The sequence below is a fragment of the Gymnoscopelus braueri genome, assembly GCF_963280865.1.
Source record: "Gymnoscopelus braueri genome assembly, chromosome: 2".
Lineage (NCBI taxonomy): Eukaryota > Metazoa > Chordata > Actinopteri > Myctophiformes > Myctophidae > Gymnoscopelus > Gymnoscopelus braueri.
The window spans coordinates 12825646-12836681 of record NC_137604.1 but is presented as its reverse complement, the minus strand read 5'-3'; the positions used below and the strand labels follow the sequence as shown (position 1 = coordinate 12836681).

The 11036-nt window shown below is 40.0% G+C and overlaps 1 protein-coding gene across 1 annotated transcript; it reads left to right on the top strand.

Moving 5' to 3' along the window:
* Nucleotides 1–420: 420 nt before the first annotated feature.
* LOC308094203 (extracellular calcium-sensing receptor-like) lies at nt 421–10832 on the top strand (the record flags this gene model as incomplete). The annotated part of the gene is made up of 7 exons (XM_080440708.1): nt 421–567; nt 1107–1116; nt 5503–5642; nt 5968–6225; nt 6574–6768; nt 9443–9566; nt 9928–10832. 7 exons carry the CDS (start codon nt 421–423, stop codon nt 10830–10832), a joined length of 1779 nt encoding a protein of 592 aa, XP_080296834.1.
* Between the last annotated feature and the right edge of the window lie 204 nt (nt 10833–11036).

Below are 11036 nucleotides of genomic sequence, written 5' to 3'. Positions count from 1 at the left end.
CAACTGGACCCAGATTATAGCGAAGAGTTGTGAGTATCATACATGCAAATAGCAAGTAGGTAAATATAGAAAGGCCTAACCAGGGACAGGGGTCGCAAATTAGCCTTGGCTAGAAACCCCACATACAATTCATGTTTGTATAACTTGATACAATGTTTTTTGTATTGTCCCTGTCAAATAAACATATAAATAAAGCAAGAGAACAGGGCAACTTGTTTTGACAGCTTTGTTAGTATGTTGTTTATTTCTACAAATATAATGTTTTGTGTTAGTCTTTACGATAAGGGGTTCAGGTCTGTCCAGATCATGGAGTTTGCCATCACAGAGATCAACAGAAACCCCAGCCTGCTGCCCAATGTGACTCTGGGCTATGGGATCTATGACGACTTTTTCCAAATGAGAGGTGCTCTCCATGCAGCGATGTCATTAGTCAACGGGAGAGAGGAGCGGTTTGAATTGGACGAGAGCTGTGTCGGGTCCCCTCCGGTGCTGGGGATTGTGGGCCCCTGCTGCACAGCAAACTCTATCGCCGTCTCTAGTGTGTTGGGTCTGTACAGAGTGCCCATGGTAAGTCTGGTAAAGCCTTTTGCCAGCTCCAATTTGATATATGCTCAATTTTGGTTATTTATTTACAAATGTGATGAACATTGTATATTGTCTTTTTTACAGCTTGAAATACTTGATATTTGTTACAGGCAGAAACCCTTTATTTCCTTATTTCAACTTTTAATGTTTTCTTTTTTTTCCTCTCTCTCTCTCGTAAATTAATGCCCTACTTCGTTACACAAAAGTACTAGAAATATCCGCTCACATATATATATATATATAATATCAAGCTCACAACGTACCGTGATGTGACACGTTGTAGATCAGCTATTTGTGTTTTTTTTTTTTAAGTTAAAGTATTTAAGTCTGTGTGGGTTTTCATAAACATTTCACCAATGAAAATGCTTAGCTTTTGACTAAATAATGACTACATTGGATCAGAGTTTTTTTTTTGTTATTACATTTATTGAAAAATAACTGGCTTTCTGCCGACAGCGACAACATTTTATTTGCAGACAGACACTCTCTATTGCCGTCTCTAGTGTGTTGGGTATGTACAGAGTGCCCATGGTAAGTTTATTACTTCATCTCTGGTAGGTCTGTACAAAGTGCCCATGGTAAGTTTATTACTTCATCTCTGGTAGGTCTGTACAGAGTGCCCATGGTAAGTTTATTACTTCATCTCTAGTGTGGTAGGTCTGTACAGAGTGCCCATGGTAAGTCTGGTAAAGCCTTTTGCCAGCTCCAATTTGATATATGCTCAATTTTGGTTATTTATTTACAAATGTGATGAACATTGTATATTGTCTTTTTTACAGCTTGAAATACTTGATATTTGTTACAGGCAGAAACCCTTTATTTCCTTTCAACTTTTAATGTTTTCTTTTTTTTCCTCTCTCTCTCTCTCTCTCGTAAATTAATGCCCTACTTCGTTACACAAAAGTACAAAAAAATATCCGCTCACATATTTATATATATAATATCAAGCTCACAACGTACCATGATGTGACACGTTGTAGATCAGCTATTTGTGGGGTTTTTTTTTAAGTTAAAGTATTTAAGTCTGTGTGGGTTTTCATAAAAATTTCACCAATGAAAATTATCAGCTTTTGACTAAATAATGACTACATTAGATCCATTGGAGCAGAGTTTTTTTGTTTTGTTATTACATTTATTGAAAAATAACTGGCTTTCTGCCGACAGCGACAACATTTTATTTGCAGACAGACCATGTGAGTGGAGCACATTTTGGTTTTCAGAGGGTCAGAGCAATGGGCCTGAAGAGGTTTGATTCTCTGCCCGGACCTAAAAGTAACATAATAATCTATTATGTGTCCCCATGTTTTGTAACCTTATACCAGGGTTCTTCAATGTTCCCCCCAGAGTAAGGATGCTAGGGTTCAAGTGGTTAATTAAAACAACAGTTCCCATCATTCAAACATTTGGCGTTACTTGTAGTAACTATTGAGGACCACCTAGATGTCCCGGACCCCCTGCTGAACACCCCTGCCTTAAACTGTATCAATCACTTTGGTCAATCCATAAAAAGGTTGCAAAATGTAACATGTGTGCACAACGCACGTCCCTGGTCTCATAAGATCCCGTAGGTCATTCCTAAAGGTTTTCTGCTTTGCTGTCTGTAAAGTCTGACTGTTTAACACTTGCATGACTAAGCCATCAATATGACCGATTTTGAGAATTTAAAGTGGATTATCTCCTCTCATGAAGCTCTGAGAAAGTTCCCCTTTCATGACTTTTCCTAAATATTTGTTTCAAATCATCTCCGTTTTTTTTTTCTTCTGAAACGTATTATAAATATGAAATATATACCATATATACCATCCCAGCCGTTATATTTCGGCTAAATTGACCGTTCTCCCCCTCTCTCCCCCAGGCAAGAGCAGTCGACACCTCCAGACCCCCCGCAGAGCGGCCCGTAGACGAGCATACGCAGCGAGTCTATGCGAGTCTATGTTGCCATGTCTGCTTATAGTCAGGGGATATTAGCAGAATATTTTCCAATCTTGGAATAAATTCCTTACCAAAAAAAATCTAGGGTGTTTTTATGATTCTGAATCCATTGCAAGCATTTGTTTTGCACCAAAACCACTCCTTGGGCTAAAAACGGCCATAGCCATCCTTTTCCAGGTATACTTTTTGTGTAAAAAGCCCATTGAGATTGGGCCGTTTTTAGCCCAAGGAGTGGTTTTGGTGCAAAACAAATGCTTGCAATGGATTCAGAATCATAAAAACACCCTAGTTTGACACCTCACATGCTACTTAAAACAGAATTAAATCTTGATTTTTTTGGGGATTTTTTTCTAACCAAGGTTATGGTGGGTACCCCAACTTTAAGGAGCTGTCAAAAATTCTCCTAGGGGGACTGCATTTCAGTCTTTGTGAGATGTGTTACTAGACACCTTTACAAACACATTGGTGAAGAATTTTTTTGGTAAGGAATTTATTCCAAGATTTTTTTAATATCCCCTGACTATTATTATAAGCGACTTTGGGCTTGTTTTTCACGTCTTTCTATTATTATTATTATAATTATATATATATAATTACATTATAATGGTAATAATAATATAGCTGCCCACGTGTTTTGTGCACAGTTTGCACACTGGGTTGTTTACAAGTTACTATAGTTCGCTTGCTGCTACTAAATTTAAAGCAGCATTACATGACGGTCATATTATGACAGTCATGACGAAACTTCAACCTGTACATCTACATAAACGTTCGGATTTCAAATATAAAGTTTTTATTCCGTGGCCACGGATGTTACAATTTACTTCGGGTGGGTATAAGTACCCGTAACTTCTGTATTGTTCAATAAAAAGCATTTTAATCCGATTTGCAGTCATTTTCTCATAGAGTTATAGTGTATCAGAGTGCAATTACACCTCCCAACCGATAGGGTCACGTAGTTGAAAGCATGGAGAAAATACAGAGAAAATGGCCACCGATCGGATTAAAATGTTTTTTATTGGACAATACGGAAAATATGGGTACTTATGGGTTACCCGAATAGAATTGTAACATCCCTGGCCATGAGGTAAGCACTTTATATTTGAAATCTGAACGTTTGTGTAGATGTACGGGCTGTAAATGGAGAAAGTGCAAACACCAGGTGTAAGTTTATCGCTACATGCTAAGCTGGCTACTGCTTGCAATCCGACTAGTGACATAAATACACTAATATCAGCGTATCCAATCAATAAAATCCAATGGCCATGTGAACATGAATGAATAAAGGTCCAAAGTAAAAAGGTGGATAAAAGTTACGGTGTTAAAATTATAAAAGGAGCCTGTTTGTAGAGGAGCAGCTGGCGTCAGCGTCTGCCTCTGTCAGCGTGGTGACACATAAGACAAATCAAAGAGGTGGAACATTAAGCCGACACGCAACACCACGTTTTAATGTTACGTTGTAAACAACCACCACCAAACCTTTTGTTAACTTAAAACTCGATCTCTTTGTGGTGAACGCTTGTGTCTCTTCAAGTTGTTGTGTTTTTCCCACATTGCTTGCCTTCGGATAAAATCAATCCTCCTGCCATTCATTTGACGGTGGTGTGACTCTGTGTGTGTGTGCGTGCGCGGCTGCAACTTTAAAAGGGGGTGTGTGTGAGTGAGGAACAGCATGCCCTGCGCTGCGCATCAAAGGAGACAGGGAGTGACAAAATCATATAATAAATATATGATCGTCTCGTCTTTGTTCGTGAACTAAAATGACCATAGATTTTAGTCCAGTCTAAGTCTTTATTTAGTGAACTACATTTTCGTCTCGTCTTTATTAGTCAACGAAATTGCATAATGATTTAGTCCCAGTTATTGTTTATTCATATGGGTGGTGGTCTCGTCTCGTCTTCGTCCTTTGAAAAATGTGCGTTGACGAACATATTTCGTTTCGTTTTCGTTAACGAAATCAACACTGCATGGAAGTAAAAATGAGATCCCCACATACACAAATCACAAATCATGATGACATATAGGAGACAGATAGAAATACACACTAGCCTACTGCTTCATGTCTCACTGTTTTCTCAGGGCACAACGCATGCAGTAACACTTTCATAGACCTGCCTGCTTATTTCTCTCTCAAAATTTGGCAACCCATTTTCAACTCTCAGCTCTTTAGAAGACAATGGAACCCCCCACTGTTTGGGGGAGAAAGTGTGAACTAGTCTGGAGCAAAGAGGGGAGACAGTGGCCAATAGGATAGCCTGATTTGGGGATCAAAATTATCGTTTTTCAGGCATGGTGGAGGATAATGAAATCTCAGTCATGCGAGTGTTAATTCCTCATCAACAGCAGACCTCAGACTAACAAGGAAAATAAATCCAAGGAAATAATATATCGTCTCTGTCGGGTGGAAACCTCATTATGTCCAAAACCGTTACTTTTCAGGATTCAAATTCAAAAGCATCAAAAGTAGCAGATCTACAAGCTCGAAACGTGTCGCTTCACGCCGCGTTTCGAGCTTGTGGATCTGCTACCTTTGATGCTTTTGTGTGAAGCTGTAGTATGATCAAGTAGGGCGTTTATATACGAAAAAAAAAAAAGTAAAAATATGGAGATAACAGGTTTTCTGCCCGACAACAAGGATATGACCTACTGTACACGTGTCGAACCTCTCAGGTCTTCATTGTGGTCTGAAGTGCCCTGGATGTCTTTCTACCTCCCTGTTCCACCAAAGAGCATCTGTCCAGTGAGACGCTTCCTTCTCTTGTTTTAAATGGATAATTCCAACGTCAGTTATGTTTTTTTTGATCAGTCAATTGAAGGCAATTTGACAATTTGAAATGGAAGTGTTCTGCTTTCTGCTGCTTTTACCTATTTTAGTGAGTCCTTTCAAATGCTTTCGGGAGAGGGAGAGGCCGAGGGGGTGATTATCCCACTGGATTTATTTTTATATTCTCTTGTGCTCATAATGCTCATATTCTCTGCTTGCAGTGGACGTTTGGGGAATGAAACAACATATTCCAGATGTTTCTGTCTTTATACAGATCAGTTACTTTGCCACCTGCTCCTGTCTGAGTGACCGTCACCAGTTCCCCTCCTTCTTTAGAACAATCCCAAGTGGAGACTTCACGGTGAACGATAGATGTGTTTGTTTTGGTAATGTGGGGTAGTGAAGGGCAAAATTCAACAAGGTCAGAAAAATAGCGAAAATAGTAGATCTAAGGACATTCCCTCTATGCTTTCAGTTCGTCTTAGTTGGTTTTGTAATTAAGCACAACACAGTTTCACTTGGTTATCATTGTTGTTAAGACCTCGTTTTTAATACCTGAAATGTGTTACCTAAAATGTATTTTTTAATTTTTTTTAATTTTTGTATTCAAGTTTTTTTGTTATTCCATTACTTTTAGTTATCTATAATGACCCTGATCTAGACTAATTAAATATCCCTCCAATCAGGTGCGAGCTATCCTCCAGATAATGATGCGGTTTGGGTGGATCTGGGTAGGACTGGTGGTCGATGATGACGATGAAGGCCACAGTATCGCCAGGACCTTCCGGTCAGAGCTTGACCGCTCTGGCCTGGGATGTCTGGCGTACGTGGAGGTTATGGCCCCGAACTGGGCCGTCTTTCAGAGGACCGCCACTGTGATCATGGAATCCACGGCTCGTGTGGTCATTTATTATGCACAACATCTGGAAAATGTCGTGGAGGAGGTTGGGTTTTATGATACATACCTATGATTTTAGGATTCATGATTATAAGGGATCTGAATTTAGATAATACAGTATTCAAGGCAAGATTTCATGTATTGGTGTTTGAGTTGATATTGTTTAATTTGTTGGGAGAATGGGGTGGAATTTGAATATGCAGTATTCAAGGAAATGTATTTGTTGTTATTTTTTGGCACATTTATTGTAAGCATCTTACAAAGAAATGTGCAAAATCTATGTCTGTCTGTGTGTCTGTACGTCCGCCGGTTGTTCACATACCTCGAGAACCGTCCGACCGTCCGACTTCAAAGTCAGTGTGCGCGTCACCAACGATTCTGTTCAACCCATTAGATGATGAAGCAGAATGTGACAGGTCTGCAGTGGCTGACCAGGACTGGCCTTACGACAAGAACTAGACTCCACAATCCTGACTTCATGCCCTACATGACAGGACACCTGGGCCCCGCCGTCCACCGTGGAGACATACCAGGTCTGAGGGACTTCCTGATGAAAATACATCCTGACAATGACCCTGACAACACTGTAGTGAGTCTTTCATTCAGTATTTAAAGGTAGTTTAAGTGATTTTCTTTGGTTAAAGTAAGTGTTGAATAGCTCTATATTCTGATAGTACTCATTGCTGTAGAGAGTGTTTGTTCAGTAACAGGGGTCTCCATGTCTCTCCTGCTCTTTATTAAACAGAAAATGCATTTTCAGGTCGGGGTGTGCCAATTTTATCCAATCAGGATAGAGAACTCAGACAGGATACAGATTAAACAAGTGGAATTGGAAGTGAGAAATAAATGAGCAGAAAAAATGTTGAACTGGAACACTATAAAATTGAAGCTGATGAATGGGTGCTCTCTCCTGATTGGCAGACTTTTTGTCACCTACCTGAAAATGTATTTTCTGTTTATTAAAGAGCTGGAGAGACAGGGCGACCCCTGTTACTGAACAAACACTCTATAGCAATGATTACTATCACAATATAGAGCTATTTAACAATGTTACTGAACAAACACTAGCAATGATTACTATCACAATATACAGCTATTTAACACTGTTACTGAACAAACACTCTATAGCAATGATTACTATCACAATATAGAGCTATTTAACTCTGTTACTGAACAAACACTCTATAGCAATGATTATTATCACAATATAGATCATTTACCCTACCTTTAAGCTGCAATTTTAAACTGATATCTGCTAATGTAATTGTAAATGTCTGCTAATAATTCACATGGTTTCATGGTGTGTCTTCAGGTGAGGAAGTTTTGGGAGCAGACATTTTGGTGTACATTTCCACTCCAAGATGATGTGGTTGATGTAGGAGGGGAGTATGATGTAGAGATCCCAGTGTGTACTGGACAAGAGGACCTAGAAAAAACATGGTTGTTGGATATGTCTGACCTGAGGGGAGAGTATAATGTGTACAAGGCTGTGTATGCTCTGGCCCATGCCCTCCATGACATGCTGCAGTGTGAGCCAGGAAGAGGGCCTTTCATTGGGCACAGCTGTGCCAGTGTGCAGACAATACAGCCATGGCAGGTATACAAGATCAATTCACACTTTCTGTTAAGGTTTTCTATTTGGACTCAGAATAATAATAACATGTAAATAGTGCCTAACTTTGATCAGAGGTGGAGGAGCCAACTTTTAGATATATATATATATATATATATAGAGAGAGAGAGAGAGAGAGAGAGAGAGAGAGAGAGAGAGAGAGAGAGAGAGAGAGAGAGAGAGAGAAACCATTCAGAGAACAGACTTGTACAGAACAATTTGCCATTTGGAAAATAACATTATAATCTCATTAAAATTGAACAAAAGTAGCTTACTGATTAGGCTATTTTGTTGCTATAGTAACGTTTCAAACCAATGCAGAACTCAAACAATGGGACTTAATAATCAGTTTGTAATGAACACGTAATATGCATGCTTGTGAATTATTTGTTTTATATTAAAGACATTTTCCCATTGTGCAAGCAATAATTCTTGGCTAATTATTGCTTGCAAAATATAATTGTAATCTCATTTCCAATCTCGTAAAAGATACAAGATACAAATCTAAAATAGCAATATACTATCCCTGTAATTATTTCAGATTTAGGAAGGTAAGATACAACTCTTGTAGTAAAGGCAGACCATGTATTAACTACAATTAATAGCCTATTATTTGATATTAGCTACCACAAAATGACATGTCATGTGATCATGTGTAACCAAGTCCTTTTTAACAGAATGTACTGTAATTTACATCACTTAACAATAAACAGACAGCCAACTACAGAATTTGGCCACTGATGTCTGCACTGCTATAGAAATATAGTGAATAGAACACACCTTTCATTGACTGTGCTAAGCTGCAGTGCACATGCACAACATTCAGATAGATGGCCTGTGTATGTAGTCAGACCCTCATACTTATTTCTTATCTAGGCTTTGATTGATCATTATACTTTGTTTTGATGTAGCCTTCACAACGTGTTGTTTGTCATTCTAGATGAGCACGCTTGGGGCTGTTCTCTTCTTTTAGATTATCTCTCTCCTCTCTGCGATCCACCTACACCTCAAAAGCACATGAACTTAAACCCTTAAGGTCAAGTGAAGGCTATTCTGTACTGTAGTTGTTCTACTCATCTAGCCTGGGACCAGACGCATCTGCCAGTGCAAAATAAAATTGCCCTCTGCGATTTGGGTCTGGCACCGCTCCGTTGTGGCACCAGACTCATATCCACGCAGTGGTATAGTCTGGCTATGCGAGGCTACTACTCATCCATATTAGTGCCGTTTAGCAGAGACATCGCTTGCTATATAGTTTCACAAACATGGGGAAGTGCAGTGTGTGAGTTGATATTGTTAAATTCCCTTGTCGTATACACACTTTCTAGCTTTTGTATTACCTGGAAAAAGTCAACTTCACCACATCATCTGGGGATGATGTATCATTTGATGAGAATGGAGATACTTTACCCATCTTGGATATCGTGAACTGGGTGTGGCTCCCTGATGGAAGTTTAAATGTTCAAAATGTAGGCGTGTTCAAGAAGTCAGCCTCCGGAGATGAAGAACTCATCCTTGATGAAGACAGAATCTTCTGGAGCTTTGAATCCACAAAGGTCACTTCAGCTTTCTAAAATAACCAATGCTGATCTCATGATGTGAATGTCATTTAATTTAGTCTGAGATTAATCATAGATAATATCCTCTTTAGCCTCCTCGGTCAGTGTGCAGTGAGAGCTGTTCTCCTGGAACCCGTGTGGCCAGAAGGAAAGGAGAACCTGTCTGCTGCTTTGACTGCATTGCATGTTCTGAGGGAGAGATCAGCAACAAGACAGGTTTACATTATATTACTAGTCCATACCCAGGGATGCTCACACCCAAACTATGTGCGTACTTGAGACAAGGGATTACAACTGCCACTACAGATCCATAGTCTGTGGCAAAGAACCAAGAAAAGTCAGTGCCCATGTGCAAGTTCCGATCATTTGGTCAACTCACTAAGGAGATAAATGGTCACAGACAGACAGACAGACAGACAGACAGACAGACAGACAGACAGACAGACAGACAGACAGACAGACAGACAGACAGACAGACAGACAGACAGACAGACAGTAGCATAGGATGTAACAATGTAGGTTACCTTTAGGACAGTACCTTACTTGTCTGACCCTTTAACCTTGCTGTCTTTGTTAGACTCTACAGAGTGCACCAGTTGTCCAGAGGACTTCTGGTCCAGTCCCCAGCGTGACCACTGTGTCCCTAAGATCGTGGAGTTCCTCTCCTACCATGAGGCCCTTGGTATCTCCTTGACAACCATCTCATTGATAGGCACACTTATCTGTGCCATTGTCCTGGGAATTTTCGTCAATTATCGAGACACGCCCATGGTGCGCGCCAACAACTCAGAACTCAGCTTCCAACTCCTGCTGTCACTCAAACTATGTTTCCTGTGCTCTCTTCTTTTCATTGGCCGCCCCAACCTCTTGACCTGTCAACTAAGGCATGCAGTATTTGGGATCAGCTTTGTGCTGTGTGTCTCGTGTATCCTGGTAAAGACTATGGTGGTGTTGGCCGTGTTCAAGGCCTCCAAGCCTGGGGGTGCAGACATTATGAAGTTGTTTGGTGCTATGCAGCAGAGAGGAATAGTTCTGGCTCTTACTTCCATCCAGGTAATAATCTGCACAGCCTGGCTTGTGTCTGCTTCACCAACTCCTCATAAAAACACACAATACCACAGTGATAAGATAGTTTATGAGTGTAAAGTGGGATCAACAGTTGGTTTTGCAGTGTTACTAGGTTATATTGGTTTACTGGCACTCCTCAGCTTTGTCCTAGCGTTCATGGCAAGGAATCTCCCAGACAATTTCAATGAAGCCAAGTTAATCACGTTCAGCATGTTAATCTTCTGTGCCGTGTGGATAGCCTTCATCCCAGCATATATCAGTTCTCCAGGCAAATATGCAGATGTAGTGGAGGTATTTGCTATTTTAGCATCTAGTTTCGGCGTTTTGTTGGCATTGTTTGGACCAAAGTGTTGTATAATGATTTTGAAACCTGAGAGAAACACTAAGAAAGCCATCATGGGTCGCGGAACATAGAAGCAGAAATGCAAAGATAATACATTTTCTGTATATTTTGTAACAATAGGTGTGTATTAGGGGTGGGACGACATGGGTACCTCGCGATACGATATGTATCACGATATTAGGCCCACGATAACAATATATATCACGATATCTGAAAATGCCGATATATTGCATGAAATTTCACCAACGATATATCACGATATCTGAAAATATCGA